This window comes from Aethina tumida, chromosome 7 (genome assembly GCF_024364675.1).
Source record: "Aethina tumida isolate Nest 87 chromosome 7, icAetTumi1.1, whole genome shotgun sequence".
Taxonomy (NCBI): domain Eukaryota; kingdom Metazoa; phylum Arthropoda; class Insecta; order Coleoptera; family Nitidulidae; genus Aethina; species Aethina tumida.
Window position 1 is genome coordinate 17,564,403 of NC_065441.1, and position 17,749 is coordinate 17,582,151.

The window sequence follows — 17,749 nt, forward strand, 5'->3', positions numbered from 1 at the left end:
AAAAGAAAACAAGGTTAGATTTATGTCTTCACTGTCTGAAAATGTGTTTGTATATTTTTTTAGTTTAGTGGTCTAAAAAGTTAGCAAGATACAAAATCGAATATGATTATCGATTATCTGAAACCCGTAACCACCAAATAACCCTCGTTGCCTCAAATAAATATAGACACTCGTAGATAGTTCCTTCGTCCTTTTGGGTGGTGGTGACCTTCGTGTATCGCAGCCAAGCAGTTAGACGACCTTGTTCTATTAAATCGTAGGCCAGCAATGAACTTTTGGCAATGCCCACGACACTGCAACCGATTCCTGTAGTGTACGTACGGTTTTCATGGACGTACGTCCGGTCCGTATTTTTATCGACGTTTCCCGTTAATCTGCAGAGGCCCTAGTCGATAACGCGGTACAGATCTAAAATAGAATGCGATCGGACGTTGCCAAATGCGTATCTATCAGACGAATTTATAAACAAATTACCCTCTTTGTCACATGTCACAACCAATCGATAGTAATTCCTAAATAGAATTTCTAGTTTTGTGAAAGGAACTTTGCTAACAGTATTAATTTAAAGGATGATGAAATTATGGATTTAAACTATTTGATTTTAATTATAGATTTCTGAGAACGGTTCCTACGTGCAGTTTATTGAAACTATTTCAGTTTTGCCAAATTGATTATTTTACAGGAAAACAATTCTGTTCCTACTTGTGAACATATTTATGGTTGGAGATTGTTTTTAATGTTTATGGGCATTGAAAATATTTTGTTTAAGTTTAATTCGTTAATGGACAACGAATTGAAAAATATAAATAAGGTTTTTGAACTTCGTATGCAAAAAGGAATATAACAAACTACGTTTAATATTCATAGTTGTATCTGAAGGATTTTCTTATTGTTTCAGTTTCAGAATTAATTGTAAAATAAAGTAACAATTATAAGTTTTTCAATCAAATAAAACAAATCTATATTTATCAATTTTCCTTCACTAATTCTTTCTTATTTCGAAAATGGTACAATTAAAGGAATTTTCCAAACGAACCGCTATCAAGGACAATCAATAAAACCACCGCTGAAAAAACCCCAACCACCCGATTGGACGTAAGCACATGGAATATTTGGAAAGTATTATCTAGACATAGTAATATCGTAAGAGAGACGGAACGAGGGAGCCGGCAACGTTCCGAAGGGAATTGACCGAGTTTCAGGCGTCCTGACGGCTAGAGATGCGGCGTCTCGTATAAATTTCGCGGCGGTCGCCATCTAGACTGCAAAACTATTGTCACAGTTACATCATCTGGCTGCTTTGCCTGGTAACCGAGGTCCTTAATCCTGAACGACCCAGACGACGGTCGCAACAGTTTAATTCCGATCCGAACGCAAAGTACGATGTTAATGTTTGAAGATAATTTTCTCGAATAAATGCACTTAAGTGTTGGATTTATTGGGACAGATAAAACAAGTCAGAAAAGGCCGAGGAACATCTTCATGTAATCTACTAGTCACCGCTTACATGAACGTAATTTACGACCACCGCGTATTCTTAATCTTCAGCATTGCAATGTTCCGTTGAAAACCGCCTTTGATGAAATTTTATAATACACATTGTACATATGCAAGTAAAAGCTAAACTTAGAGGCATGTGTTAGTAATGTTTCGGGTTTAGTGGACGTTTATTGTCATTTTCTCCAGTTAGTTTTATCTATTTGTTTTACAGATCATTTACGACGTCCAAATATCCATAAATTTTTGATATATTTATAATGCATAGTTAAAGTACACAAGAGAAAAGTTATATAAATAAACAGTCGAATTTCTCTTGCCTCAGGGTAACTTCCCGAGGTTTTTCCTGTCTTATGCTCGAAAGTATTCTCTGTCGCCAACAATTCGAAAACCAATTATCGGTTTATTAGAATAATGTCGGAAACTTCTACATTTTACTAAAGGTTTTTCCAATTAAATGTTTTAAATACAATCCATAACAATGGTATTGCTTACATTATGCTTCTAGGCTTGGCATGAAAAATATTTATGTATGAAAATGTCAACAAAACTATTTTGGAATGGTTTTATCATACTGTTTTTTTAATGAAAATAAAAATCGTTTCGTCAAACACAAATAACTGACTTTTTTGCATTAATAATGATAATTGTATTACATATTTTATAGGTTACAAAATGTTATTTTTAATTAGTGTATTTTAGCAGTATATTTTGCAATATCTAGCTTAAATCATACTTACACATTAAATCATAAATACACATTTATAACTTTCTATGTATGTATTCTATTTAATAACTCGATTTTTTTTGTGGTGAATCATAGTTCGAGTTATCGTTTGACTGTAATTAGTATGTTGGCAATCAAAGCTTTTTAATTAACTTCATAAAAAACAAGAAATCGAAATTTAATAAATGATTGTTTTGGTTTTCTTTCTAATGTGTTTTCAAAGGAAAAACAAAGGGTGCAATTAAAGATAATAAAAATTGTATATAAAAAAATACTATCAAAACCAAGTACTATCATATAGCTCTGGTACTTTGTCTTACAAATTTAAAAATTTTTTTTATGGTAATTCAAAAAAAGAGATTTGTAAAATGACATACATTTGTTTCATTTCGATTTTTTTAGTAAAAATCTTTTTCAATATCTCAACTTTGACATTTTAATTAATATAAAATTTATATATTTTTGCAGTAAATTGCAATAGTCAACGGATGATTATCAGCAAACCTTGGTCATCAATAATGGCGAATCCACCATTTTTTTAAAAATATCTTTTAGACTTTGTTAATACAGTCGAACTTCGATAACTCGAACCATGATTTTCCAGAAAAAAATCGTGTTAAGACAAAGACAGAATTACAGATAATTTCTATACTAGAGTGAACAAATTTACATCGAGTTATCGAAGTTTGACTATAGCTTTTTTCTTCATTCTTCACCTTCACTAATTAAAAAGAGAAATTTTAGTTCAATTCTAATTATCATTGGTGACTTTAAATGACTGAAAAATAAATCTAATACATATACAACTTAAATTCTAAGTAAAACATGTCAGCATGAATTTATATGTGTTACCATAAGCCGAACATAAGTAGACACAACCGTTTTACACAGTAAGTCATAACAAGTGAGTTGTAAATTCCGGACGCCTCGACGAACGACAACGACGGATTGACGATATGTTCCCGACGCAATAACGAGGTGTGAATCGGTGACGCGAGATTCTGCAACATAAATTCTGCGTCCTAATGAAACTGTGATGATATGTGAAATTAGTTTGGATAAGGGCCATTTGCGAGACAGCTGCATGTTTCTATCGCGCTGTCACGTACACGGGCACATTATGATTTAGCCGGCGACACTACCAGAACCGGAACGCTCTTCCAGCTCCATTCGTTGCCAATTTTACGCCCCAGAGTCCCATCACACGCAAACGCTTGTCGTTGACTGGAATTACATTACTACAGACAAATGTGAATTTCAAACAAATCGAAAATTGAAAGGAAACTTCCCCATCGAGAACGATTTGAGACAATTTTCGGTCCGTCTTGCCGTCCGTCCGTCGTAAATGACTCATAAAGTAAATTGCATTTCTGGCGAGTTGGTTGCGCTTTTAGAAACCCATCGAAAACGTTTAGGTCCGTCCCCCTCGATGCTGTTAACACACGCAACATTGAGCTTTTCCCCGTTTCAGTCACGTCGCGTTTAAGGATGCCCATCAGGGATCGGCTCACGTGAAATGTCTTGCCGGGCCTCGGCAGGAATTCCTGCTGCTTTCATCTCGGTTAGGGAAGCTTTCATATTGAAAATTTATGGTTATTGATATATTGAAAGTGATTTTCCACATTATCCAAGATACGTATTAGGTGCTTAAATTTTTTATTAATTGCCTACGTTAAAAATGATGATTTAACAGGATACAGGGAATGTGAAATTTGGGATCATGGGCGCCTGTGGTGGTGTATCAGTCGAGTCCTAGAAAAATCAATAATGGTAAACTTAAATAGACATTTATAAAAAATATTGATTAGCGTCCACACGCCAAAGTATTTTGTTTTAGTTTAGGCATTTGCTACGATGTAGATCGTAACAATTTAGAAAAAGTTACGTTGTGTCAGACGGAAATTACAGGCGACATGTCACATTACTTTTATCATCAAAGTAGATTTTCCGTTCGAAATTTTACACTCGAATCGAAGTTACGTCAGCAAGCAAAGAAAATAACTTAACTGCCAGATAAAATCGATGTTTCACGTGGGAAATTAAATGTTTAAAATAACAGCAAACACACTTTGATGCGGCTTCGGTAAATATACGAAAGCCGATTTACGAGGTTTCAAGTGGAGACTGCTAAAATAAGACGGTGTGTTTTATTAGACACTTGCTCCAGTTAAATTTAAACAAGGTGTTCTTACACAGCGGTTGCGACACAAGTTTTCAATGTCTAGGGAAACTAACGAACCCTGAACTATCAATATTTAATCGGAATCGGGTATAAAAATAACTCAGTAGTACACGAAAGACATAAATGTCGACATACTGCTACAATATTAATTGTCACGCGACCATACGGAATTATTTTAGACTTAATATATTGCCTGGGCCACCCGAACGTTTACCCTCGCAAGATTTTACCTGACTGACTAATTGTACGAAGCATTTTTTCCCTTGACACTAAAACCACAAAAATAATACTCGACGTCACACGGTGGTACGTAAAAGGTCATTCTGAATTAATTAAAACTTCCCCGCCCGTAATTGTTTGTCAATAATGGCCGATTAGCGGATCGTTAACCAAATTATGCGTGCACTCCTCAATGTGTGGTCCAAATGAAATTTCTTTATTGATCCAGCCAGACACATTCGATCGAAGTCTCGAGTGTGCGTGGCAATTTCGATTTAATTTAGAATCGCAGACGAGTCAATTGGAAATGAGACGGACGACGGTATTAATAGCAATTTTCAAATTTAAACCGGCACAATTCAGAAATAATACCTCAAATTATCATTCGAAATTTATTGTCCCATAACCAATACGTATTAAATGGAAAATTTAATTCGATTCACGAATGATTTAATGATATTTCCATCTGCAGACTAAATTACGACATCACATTATTTTGCCTCATTTTCCAGCAAGGGTTTTTTTCTCTCATTCACTGCCACATTTGTTATGGGAATTGGCGCAGGTGGTTGCTCTTAATTGTTACCTTCCACCCTCGCCTTAATTTTAACGTTGCCGTATTGAACGGAAATAAAATTATCTAATGGGAACGTTTCCAAGTTTATTGTACTTTTAAAGGGGATTTTCTTCAATAAATTATTTCAACATTTATGATTAGCAACAAAAGTAATTCGTTTAAACGTATGTACGCATTGTTTCGTAATAAAATCACATTATGATTTATTTGTTTGGAAGAACTGACAAATTTAAATTTATTGAAATGTGTTTGGCCACACTGCGAGAATGTAACAGTATTCGAAATCCTTTTTATGAGACATAAATGTTATACTTATGTTCGAATATAATAGAAATAACACAGTGAATTCAAATTTAAGTGGATGAGTTTATTTATTATGAAATTTTATCATGAAATGTCATAAACACAGTTTTCCACTGAATTGTTATACAATACAAACTATAAAATCAATTATATTAAAGTGTTTCCAGAATTCCATATATAGGTTAATAACGTTTATTTAACCATTTATATTTTTTATGTATAAATATCTAAAAAATGTTCGAAAACACAATAAATTGTGGATAACTTTCGATCATTGTCAATTAGTATTTTAACAATAAGTTATTAATAAATATTAATTAACTTATTGTTAAAGTACTTTAAATGAATATCATCATCTGAATGGAAGTGAATATTTGAACAAAAATTTAAAATACATGATATTTTTCATATTGTTATATTAATTATTTAATTATTATTTAAAATATTATTATAAGAACGCCAAACATAAAATTTTCTGCTAATAATTTTAAAAGTCTAAAATTATTTCGAAACAAATTTGTTACATTCTTAAGGTGTCAAACGTACTTTTAGAACTGGATGTAGTAAAGTTCCCGTAAAAATTTACGATCTGAAACCTCCATAAAATATGTGTTTCAGAGCAAAGATTGTGTTTGATCTTCAGGAAAACATCAAATATTGAAAGAGCACATAATGGACACATTGATGGATGGATGCATACTAAATTAAAATTGTATGCAATAATTTAATCAAACAAAATCACTATGGTGTCCATTAAAGCGAACAATAATATAACTGAATCATCAATGAATCGAGAATTTAATTCAGCACAATGAATATTGAAGTTGCATCGAGCACACTGATTAAATTTAAAACGGAATTTTACACTGTTTTAAACCGGAATCATCTGTACAAAAACTAATTAAATGAATTCAACGATTTTGATTTCGTGGAACGTTTTAATTAATTTAAACGTCATAAAATCAATATGAACGATTTAAAAAATATAGCTTTGGTTGTTGTGAATAATAATGTGCCGGTCTCCCTTTCACATCTGAAAGAAGGAGACAAGAGGCATTAAACAAGATGTTTGTATAGCGAAATTAATTTATTATCAGTCCCCCCGTATCACCCCTTGGAATGACACACACACCCAATGCATTCCCTTATCCGTCTTGCGATAATTGCATTGCATACCCCAATAATGAGTGACTAACCACTATAAACGGACTGCAACAAACCCTATTCAAAGGTTTACGTATAATATTTAAACGATTATTTGTGTTGAATGTGGAGGATACGTTAGATACGGTGGGAATGGAAGAAAAGGGGTGCAATCAATGTCGAGGAGTTCAGAGATACTGCATGAAAGTCTCTGGGGTGGGCTTAAGATGCGGAAATCAATAACAGTAAGTCGTCGAGTTCTATTCACTACTGGGTCTATAGTTTTCAGCCGCTGCGAATGTGGAACTTTCTACTTTACACGTTTCACACTCTTCCAGTGTAGACAGTTTTCATTCTGGAATTACACTAGTTCACACGAAAATATAATACTCCACGTGAAAATCACCTTCTCTATAGTATTTGAATCTACATTTGAATATGTTTATTTTTTTTTTAAATTAGCTATTTAATGCTAAGTATTGCTAACTATGTTGAAGTTTTTTTTTAATTGTAGAGGAAAGAACCCTTCCACAACTAAAAGAGAGATTTTTTGTGATTGGGGGGTAGAAAAGAAGTCGAAAAAATATTATGTAAAATTAATTTTTCATACATTATGACTGAAATTTGTCAGAATCTATGAACTGATGTTATTCTTTAAACTGTGTGAATATTTAAAATGAGAATTCTACGAAACCGAAGAAATATTTCTATTATTTCGTCGAAACTGTAACATTCTCAAGTCAAATATTGTCACAATGGAAGAAACAGAAACAACCCTTAAGTTCTCACTTATATGGCGGAACACGAACCTGTTTGTGTTGTAAATACCTTCGGTTCCTCTTGCGGCCCTATCTTATCAATATTTATTCTTTAATGTATGCCCGACGTTTCTCGAACACGCTGCGGCTCTCATTTAACCTGATAGCGGTTCTCATCCCTTAAGTAGAGTACTTGCGAAATAATTCCGCATACGCCCACGCCTACTTTGCATATATACACCATAGAACGTGTTCAAGGGGTTGTGGTAATACCGTTTTTAAAAAGTGTGATCGTAAACGCGCTAATGGTATGTAATTTTCTAAAAATAATCTGTCTGTACAGGACGTCTAGCCTGCTATAATGATCACAGTGCAGCACGCAACTTTCCCGGTAACACATTAAAATCCTAATCACTTTCATGTAAAACTCATTCATTTGCAAATATTGGCTTCTTTTAAATAAACAGTTCAAAGTCAACGACCACAAACGAATTTTGCCACTTGGCCCAATTTCTGTGTGTCTGTGTCTGTGTCTGTGTCTAATGCGAAATCGATATAGAATGGATCTTGATTAGAGATAATTAGAATCACATTAAGAAGCAGGCTGTGTCATAAACGTTCTGCCTAATATATAACGAAATTTATCTCGTCCTTTGTATTCCGGCACTTTGGCAAAGCGTGTCTTGTATACCGCATTATACCAGCTTAATATGCTTTAAACCACCGAATTAATGACTTGCCATACACAATATAACAAGTATATTGTTTGCATTAAGTTAAGTTGGTCTAATTATATTTTTATTATTTTATTTTGCAGCTACTGGCTTAGATCCTACCGGTCTGTTCCAATCGGGCGCATTTGGCGCCACGAGTCAATCCATAGACCTTTTGGCGGCCCTTGGATTACACAACAGCACTTGGGCAGGAGTCACATTAGCTCCTGGGCAACCTCAATTGCGACCGGTCTATGATTTACAAGGTAACGTTTGCATCAGTTCTTCTGAACTAGAAAGAATTGAAACTGAAACAGTTTAGTTATCTAATTTTAAATGTAAATGAGTTTCTGTAGATTTACTTAATAATATATTTGATCATGTCGACTTTTTACTACCAGACTTGATTTAAATAAACACCACTCCATATTTTAGCTCGTGGACAACCTCTTTTTATTTTTGAATTTTTCACTAGTAGCATAATCGGAGGTGATGAATATTTATCACCCAAAAAGGTCCATTTTTGTGTACATTGTTAATATTATCAGTTGACTAAGTAAAATATTTCCACGCGATCTCTATTATCACCAGGAATATTCTAATTGGACTGACTCGATGGTAATAAAAACGAAACGCGGCCATTATTACTTTGTCCAGAATAAATGTCGTGCCTTGCCAAACACTAAACATGAATAACATTGCCAAACTCATGAAATTGAAGCACTTCATTACAATTCGGCGAGATTAAAGAAAATTGGAACAAAGCAAGAGACTTTTAAGCATACGATAATCCCTCGGCAAATGTTTGCCTATCCTCTTTAAACTCTTTTGATTGCAGCTCACTTTGTTCGTCGGTATCGATGTTTTTAAGTATTTAAGCCCGGTTCTCGGTTCTTCGTTTGAACGGACCCCCGGAACGCAACGGAGAATGATGAATTGTTTAACAAAGTGTGGCTAACGGGCCTCGCGAAGTTTGATGTCGGAATAATTGAGGCGTCACATTGAAACTGAATGGATTAACGATGCTCCAACGGAACGGCGCAAAAAGGGCATCAGTCTGGGCTGTTTGAACTTTAACATTGGGTGTTATATTACCCTTGTTTATAGGCAGGGTGGTGCAATAAACCGATAAATTAGGGAAGTGCATTTCTATGATTAAACTCATTTTTTTAGATGGACACAAATTTTATACTAAATTGATTAAGTTGCAAAAACAGTCGTAAATGTAAGGTTTTCTTTTCCAGAATGTGAAATAGTTTCTTAAGAGTTCTTGCATTTTCCTTTCTTCAGATTCTTATAAAGAAGAGACAAATTGGTCAAATAGTTCTTTCTATCAGTTCATATTCTGATTGATTGACAAGAAAAGTGGATTCAACGTGAATGCTCAATTTACTAGATTTATTATTCTAATTTATTTATTCTACAAAAAAATAACAGGGCAATTTTCCCGAAATTGATTTAACTCTAATATTTCTGTTAAACAAAAAACATGGGATATTCATGCACCCTAAAATAATATAGTATAAAAATATTAATCTCTATTTTTATTTAGACCAACTAAAGTACTTGTAATTTAGTTTTATAGTTACTGGTAAAACCCCTCCTGTATTTAATAAATGCAGGAAGTTAAGGGGTGAGGCGATAATATCAGTTGTAAAAAACGAAAATTGGAAAATAGATGTGCTCTGAGATTAACACAACCAACAGCATAAAATTTATGATTCAGGAAAACATAAACGAATTTTCTATCTATTGTGCTTGTGCCATAGATCTTTATCTGAAACAACTCGAAACTTATTCATAAAGCGTTTTCAGTGATTTATATTTGTTCCTAATCTTATGTTATTTAAACTATCCCTTTAAATTCAACATAATTTGTCACATTGATTAAGGGCTGAAATTTGAACACGCACAGTCAATGTATTTTTGTAACATGTTTTAACAGTACATGTTCATTAAGTTCACCGACTCTTGCATTAGCTCTAATTCACGTATATTCTTTTTAATATCGTGGCAAAACAAGCCCTGTTTAATTAGGATTTATGAATATTAGCTGAAGCTATTATTCAGTGTTTGTTTTCCACATTTCAAACTTGCAACACCGGAAACTGGATAGACGCAAATTACAATTGATCGTCGAATGGTATGTTGCATTAGTGAATTAGTGAATTAAACTGGTAATTAATTATGGAACTGATTTTAAAATTATCGATTTTGTTTCCTTAAATAATGGCATTTAATGTCATAACTAATACTTTCACATCAATAAACTGCTACAAATTATGGCAGATTATTTAGATTATTTTGAATTCATTACAGTGTGTTTAAGACTATATTTATAAATACCACAATTTCCTTTTTAACCTTATTTTTTCCAATTGTATATTGCTCCAAGCCCTTAATCTTAGAAACTGGGCACTTACTTATTCAAATGTTTGTCTCCTCCAGACTTATCGACCGGTTTTAACGGATGTGCAACAAGTCTCAACGAATTAACGAAAAACCACCGTCGCAAATTTGATTAACAACCTTCCACTTCCAGACTGTTTGGTCAATCGATTTGAACTTTCCGACACCTCCTTTAACTCCTTTAACAATCCATTTGACGCTGTAATAAAATTGAAAAATCCTCTTTACTAGTGCTATTTGGTTGGGCATGTTTGATATAAAACCTGGCTACATCGCTGAATGAAACTAAGCTCAATATTGATCAGGCGGGAACCTCATAAATTTCCCTTCGTACATCGCCTTATATCTTATAAAGAATACACGGCACGACATTCTTGCATTTATTTATTACAAATGAAATGGGAGTTTCACTTTGGAAAACACTGAGAGAAATGTTACATAAACTGTACAAAGTAATGCGGCGATTTATCTTTCTTGACATAGAAACTGCTGATGCCGGTGCTAATTTAGCTTTGTTATTTGTCATTTTAAATAAGCAAATTGAAAACATATCTAAGGTGATTTTATTTGTATCTTTTAGGTGATTTACGAGACCTAAGACTGCCGGCGATAGCCTTACAACAAGTCTCTGAACTGCTACGGCGCAGTCCAGAATTTACAATTGCAGCCTGGCTTCGACAAGAAGTAGGCAATACGGGTACCATCGTGGCAATCTCCCACGGCGTTAATAGGTACCTAGAGGTACAGTCTAGCGGTCGCAAGAACGAAATAAGACTACACTACACATCCAGATTGGACTCGAAGGTGTACGTGGAGGCGTTCCCGTTCAAACTGGCGGATAATGTCTGGCACCAGGTCGCAGTGAGCGTAAGCGGTTCGCAGGTGGAGCTCATCGTCGACTGTCATCCTCTCTACAAGAGACTCATGCGACCGGGAGCGCCCGACAGGAACCTCACGATGGCACACCAAATTTGGCTGGGCCAGAGGAACCAACATTTCCACTTTAAGGTAACCATTCAATTTCAACGTTTTTTTCATTATTGTTCATGGCAGGTTAAGGAAGGTGAACTGAAGAAGACTGAAACATTATATATTGTCATTGTGATTTCATTACTATAAAAGTCTTTAGAAGTTCAAGATTCTTTCCTTGATGCTGTCGTAAATTTTATTCCATTAAAATATATCACGATTCAAACATTTTATAGGCTTTTAGCACGAAACATTTGTATTTGGTTTATAAAAATACTTACATTGTCACCGAGTTACAATGAGTTCATTGAACCCGTAATAACTAATTTAAACATTTATATAAATTTACATACTTTAGTTTAAATATAATAATTTTTATGTTTGTATTCATTGTAGACTAAAAATTTAAAGAAATCTCTAATAACATTGATCATATGTGAAATTATAATAGCACCTCAAGGTGGGTACATTGAAATTGTTGTCAAATAATTAAAAAGTCGATTAAGAAAATTTGAGACATAATTTATTCAACAGCAAGTCATTTGTCAGTACCGGTCTTATAATTAGAATAACGTTACGGACTCCGGGGAAATTACGAGTGGACGTGTCCGCCCACGAGACGCATAAAAGTGGTAAAAGAAAGTTGACCTCGTTGAGCGGGCCGCCAATTTTTAGATAATGAGGTAATAAATATTAGCCCCGCGCATATTTACGGATGAGACCGGCCGAATGTTGTGTCTACCTTTTCCTCGGATGCATCCGGAACAACTTGTAAGCGTATGAGTTTATTTTTAAATTGCCACAATCACTCGACTGACTCACAATAAGGCTTAAAATTCTGCCAACAAGGTTCACGTTCAATTTCAACGGAGATTTAGAAAAATCATTACTAATGTTGATAAATAGTTTTAATTAATTTTGTTTGAACATGATCTGTATCCCTGCGCATTCGCCAGATTTAAATAAACATCTATTGTTCCAGGGTGCTATGCAGGACGTGCGGCTGATCGGAGGACCCCACGGCTACCTGAGTCAGTGTCCCCGGCTGGATTCTTCGTGTCCGACCTGCGGCCAGTTCTCCCTGCTGCAGAACACCGTGCAGGAGCTGACACGGCATCTTCAGGAGCTTTCCGAAAGGGTATATGGACTACCATGTAACGTCGCTTATGCGTTCTGTACCCTGTTTTGATTATATATAATTCTGTGTTTTGCAGTTAGTAGCCGCCGAGGGCCGGATCACAGCGCTCGAGGACTGCGACTGCCAGAAGTCCTGCCACCATCCGGACGACGGGACCATCCACGCGGACGGCGCCACCTGGCAGAGGAACTGCGACCTCTGCTCCTGTGTGGTCAGTATTATCGTGATTTTAATTTAATTACATATAGAAGCAATTAAATAATTGAAAGGACGTTAAAACGGATGGGGTCACTGAAATTAGTTAATTAAACATTATTTCTATAATTGAACAGGTTAAATCTCAAAGATTTATTTATATTTCCATATTTTTTACCCGTTTTACTTGCCTAATTTGTGAATTACTACAATTATGACAAAAATTAAAAGTGTAAAAGCCGCTTGCTATAAATAAATAACGTTAATCTTGAACTTGCATGTTATATTTTCCCTCTCATTAAGAATTTCTAGCGTGCCCAGACCAAAACATGTAACAAACTGTTTCCGTTGAAATATTATTTATTGTTTTCCGTTTATAATTTAGTATTTAAACATAGTTATATTTCAATATAAGTTAGATCTTGTCAGGTGTATAAAACAAACAATTTAAGAATAGGAAGAATAGGAACAAAATTTTAAATGACAAATTCTTTTACAGCATGGAAAAATCGAGTGTCATCCAGTGGAATGTCCTGAAGTACACTGCAAACATCCTGTGAAACTAAAGGAAGAGTGCTGTCATAGTTGTTTAAGTAAGTGTTCCACGCATCATTGATCTGTTGACACTCACATTTTAGTATGCTCACGTTTAAAACAAGCCTATTGAATCAATAATTACAGTAAATGTAATGTTACGTTTACTTTCAGAGCACTGTTTCTTGAATGGACAGTTCTTCGACCACGGTGAAGTGGTGACGGTGAAGAAGTGCGTGGAGTGCGAGTGCAAGGACGGCTTCATGGGCTGCAACCGCATCGATCCGAAGAAGGCGTGCCCGAAGCTGAATTGTCCGCCGGAGAAGCAGTTCAGCGAACCGGATAGCTGCTGCAAGTTCTGCCCAGGTACCACCACCTAACAATCATAGGCTTTGTAACAATAAAAGCTTTACAATAACAATACACATAAACTGTTTCATTATTTTAAACATAATCATCATTTTTCATACGAAAATAATTTCCTTGTTTAGCACGTGAAAAACTCTTTTATAACATAATTAATTTCATTGCTTTTAACTAACTTACTAACAGTTTGGTATGTGTCTCTTATCTGCCCAACACAGGTGTTGACTATTGTGCGAAAGGTCATTTTTGCCATGATAATGCTACTTGCCGCAACTTACAAACAACTTACGCTTGTCAGTGTAATGAAGGCTTCCATGGGGATGGAAAAATCATTTGTTCTGGTATGATATTAATTATTTATAAAGCAATATTCAAAGAATATAAAAATATATACTGTACATACTGTGACATAAAATAATTTTTTTGAGCTTGACGATTAATTGATGGAAAATTCTTTAAACTATGAATTTTTTTCAACGATAAAAAATTCTAACAATTGTATATATGTAGATATCGACGAATGTAAACAAGAGGGAGGCTTAGAAGGTCACCACTGCAACCACAACACGCGTTGCGTCAATACTCCAGGTTCCTACAAGTGCGAGTGTCTTGAAGGCTACCGACCGGTCGACAAGTTCAACTGCGTGGAAGAAGACGAATGTAGCACCAGCAAACATCGTTGCGACGAGAACGCCGACTGCATCAATACTCAAGGCAGCTACCACTGTGTCTGCAAAGAAGGATATCAAGGAGACGGATACACTTGTCAAGGTAGGGGAACTGAATTACATATAATTACATATAATAACTATTTTTCTTTTGAAGCTGTTTGCAATCAGACTTGTTTGAACGGTGGCATTTGCACGTCGCCAGGAAAATGTCGATGTCCCAACGGCTACACCGGAAAGAGTTGCGAATGGGACGTAGATGAATGCAAATTGAATCTACATAGATGTACAGATATTTCAGAGTGTGTCAATTTGATGGGCTGGTACTATTGCAAGTGCAAGGAAGGTTACCAAAGCAGAATTTCCACTACTAATTTAGGAACATTATGTGAAGGTAAGTCAATTTCCATACATAATTAATTAATAATTATTCATTATTATTGTCTAATTAACACGTCGATGTACACACAGATATTAATGAGTGCAAAGACAATCTCCACACGTGTCACCCGAGCGCGCAGTGCGTAAACACAAACGGACACTACAGGTGCGAGTGTAAAGCGGCGTCGTCTAATACCAGTCTCGCCGCCCAGCCTCCGTCGGACTGTCGCCTTAGCTGTGTATACGGAGGCGTTGAGGTGGCGGACGGGGCGAGGATCTCGCCGCCTCTGGGCGCGAACGGGGTGGGAAAGTGCGAGGAGTGTGTGTGCGAACGGGGCGTGATGCAATGCGAGAAGCCGGCTTGCGATTGCAGTGCCCCAGGAGCGTCGGAAGACGAATGCTGTCCGCAGTGCATCGAACGGTACTCGTGCAAGCATCAGGAGATAAAGGACGTGGTTCTCAGCCACGGTCAACAATGGTCCTATCAATGTCAAACTTGCGAGTGCGAGTATGGAGAGGTCAGTTGTTTAACTATGTCACAAAGAAAGTTTATTCAAATGGGCGTTCTATTTTAGGTGGACTGCTGGGATATGAAGTGTCCCCCGTTGCTCTGCAGCAATCCAGTAACGTCACCGGGCGATTGTTGTCCACATTGCGGTGATCCTTGTCCGTTGGTGAACGTGACAGGGTCCGGACAACAGTGCGTCTACATGGATCGCATGTACGAATCGGGCGCCCAGTTCACCGACCCGAACGACACGTGCGTTACGTGCAACTGTAAGGTAAGAACTCCGAAATCTCGAAGAGGACTTCCCGAAGATTTAGACGAGACAGCATCCATGGCACAGTCCAAATGTTCATCTTCAATAGCACCCACTTTTATCCAAATATTGTGACATTTTTATGGGTAAATAATGCTGTGGAAATAAAATGTATTGCTCTAAACCAAACCAGAAAATAAACTTGAAAGATTTACTGCAACCAAAAACAAAAAAATAATTGATGAACATTTTGAGCGTGTCATATAGTGTCCATTAGTGATTTTTCCGAGTAAAAAACACGATATGACGTTGGTCTGAATGTCGCATATGACCTAATCAGCGATAAGGTACTGTGTTTTCCATAACCATAACAGCTTGAACTGCATACATACATTAATTTAGGACGCCAATGTATAGTGCCTTGGTGTGTTGACATTATCTTTAACATGATTAGAGTGACTGCGCTAAGAATGTAATGTAATCATTCACCTTTATCGATCACCTCATTCTCTATCATTGGGGAATTGGGAACGCATTCTGCTTTCTGCCATACATTTTGTTGTGGTTTAAAGCGAAATGTTTTCTTGTTGTATTTCCATATATACAGAACTTCTGTATATTTAGACAGCTTAATTTGATGTATATTATTGCAAAGAAATATCTAAGACTGCCACTAAACAGTTTCTTCTTGTATTCTCCCGTTTATTAAGTTGATTTGTATAAGATTTAAATTTAAAAAAATAGACAAGTGAGTAATTGTCACCCCCTCACAGATCAACTTTTTAATAGTAAAAGAATGTCGAATCAAATTGAGAAAGAAGCATGTACGCCGCATATAGAGCCATAGTGCGCAGGCTGGCTTGAGCGCTAGGCTATTTACTAACAATTAACACTACGTTCCCTTGCAGGTGCCCTTCTGCGCAGAACTGGTGAGCAATGTCGGGTGTTGTGTGCATCGGTAATCACTTCACTCTAACTCTACACTCAGACAAAAAAATATAAAACAATACACACCTCTAGTAGTGCCTGTATCGTGCCCTTGACACACTTATTTTTAAACCTACACCGTTTGTTATTTGCCTGTCTTTAAGAGTAGTTCATTAAAACAATTACAGACTTCTGGGTGGCTACTGTTGTTCAACTAAACAATTATTGTCGAGTGTTGTTGGCTTGGTTAAAGTTGGAATTCGTATAAACATTGCCACCAATATTATCAATTCAGGGCTTTAGGACAGCTTTAGCAATAAAGTTCATTTCAGTCACCTACTCCTTTCAGAAATGCAAATAATTATAAAACTAAGCCAGCATATAAAACTAAACGCTTTTATGGATCATGCTTTCAACTTATCACTCTCATATTACAATTATTCTTCAGTAAAAGCCCACAAAAACATACAATTCAAACATACCGAGCACTCTATAGATGTGTATCGCTCATATTTGCATGCTATTCTAGTTTTACTTTTCTTATATTTCCTTTACCACCTCTTAGTGGCTTTTTTATTTTTAGTATCATTTTTGTAACATGAATGAGAACGTGGATGCGACTTGATGAATGATGAATGTTGCATGTGCACCAATGATGAAGTTCTAATCAAAGAGATGTTTATTTTTATCGATTGGATTGATGTTGATTGTTTACCATTAATTTGCATTGTGACTATGATTTGTACAATTTATTATTTGTTAAATATATTTATTACATTTAATGCATACAATTTTTTTATAGTAATAATATTATTAATGTTTAAAAACCTATTCAAGAATTGAAAATATACAGCTAATGGAAAGAATAAAAGGAATCTAGAGAATAATCTATAGAACATTTTAATCTTCATATTTAACAATTTATCATCGATTCAATCGGTTTGACTTTTTAACCACACTTGATCTCCTAGTCGAGCACAATGCACAGTAAGTTCTTTTACTTTTGCGCGTTCCCTTGGTGCGCGCCCAAAAAATCCCAAGGCGCCTTTGCGCACCCGCCCCCACTTGCAATTGACGGTGGCGTTTGTCTGTGTTCGCAGGACGGAGCGCTTTGCTGCAGTTATACTAACTATTGCGGTGACGATCAACAGCCAGTTGGATTTGATGGAGTGGTGGCCAACGCATCGCCCGCCGCCACCGGAAGACCACCATCATCCCAGCAGTCCGGCCGCCAGTACACTCAAAGAAATGTAAGCAATATTAATAGATTGTGCAAATGGGA

General features: G+C 35.9%; 1 protein-coding gene across 2 annotated transcripts in view; it reads left to right on the forward strand.

Moving 5' to 3' along the window:
* Positions 1 to 17,749, forward strand: part of LOC109607172 (protein kinase C-binding protein NELL2-like) — a 34,357-nt gene that overhangs the window by 11,773 nt on the left and 4,835 nt on the right. Inside the window, exons 2-13 of one of the 2 annotated variants that reach the window (XM_049969981.1) lie at positions 8,224 to 8,385; positions 11,109 to 11,536; positions 12,480 to 12,635; positions 12,712 to 12,846; positions 13,330 to 13,423; positions 13,539 to 13,730; positions 13,949 to 14,071; positions 14,241 to 14,501; positions 14,556 to 14,792; positions 14,870 to 15,297; positions 15,355 to 15,561; positions 17,568 to 17,717. In XM_049969981.1, coding sequence (XP_049825938.1) covers positions 8,224 to 8,385; positions 11,109 to 11,536; positions 12,480 to 12,635; positions 12,712 to 12,846; positions 13,330 to 13,423; positions 13,539 to 13,730; positions 13,949 to 14,071; positions 14,241 to 14,501; positions 14,556 to 14,792; positions 14,870 to 15,297; positions 15,355 to 15,561; positions 17,568 to 17,717 — 2,573 coding nt within the window. The remainder of the gene's footprint in view (positions 1 to 8,223; positions 8,386 to 11,108; positions 11,537 to 12,479; positions 12,636 to 12,711; positions 12,847 to 13,329; positions 13,424 to 13,538; positions 13,731 to 13,948; positions 14,072 to 14,240; positions 14,502 to 14,555; positions 14,793 to 14,869; positions 15,298 to 15,354; positions 15,562 to 17,567; positions 17,718 to 17,749) is intronic. The other variant, XM_049969982.1, reaches the window with a different exon arrangement.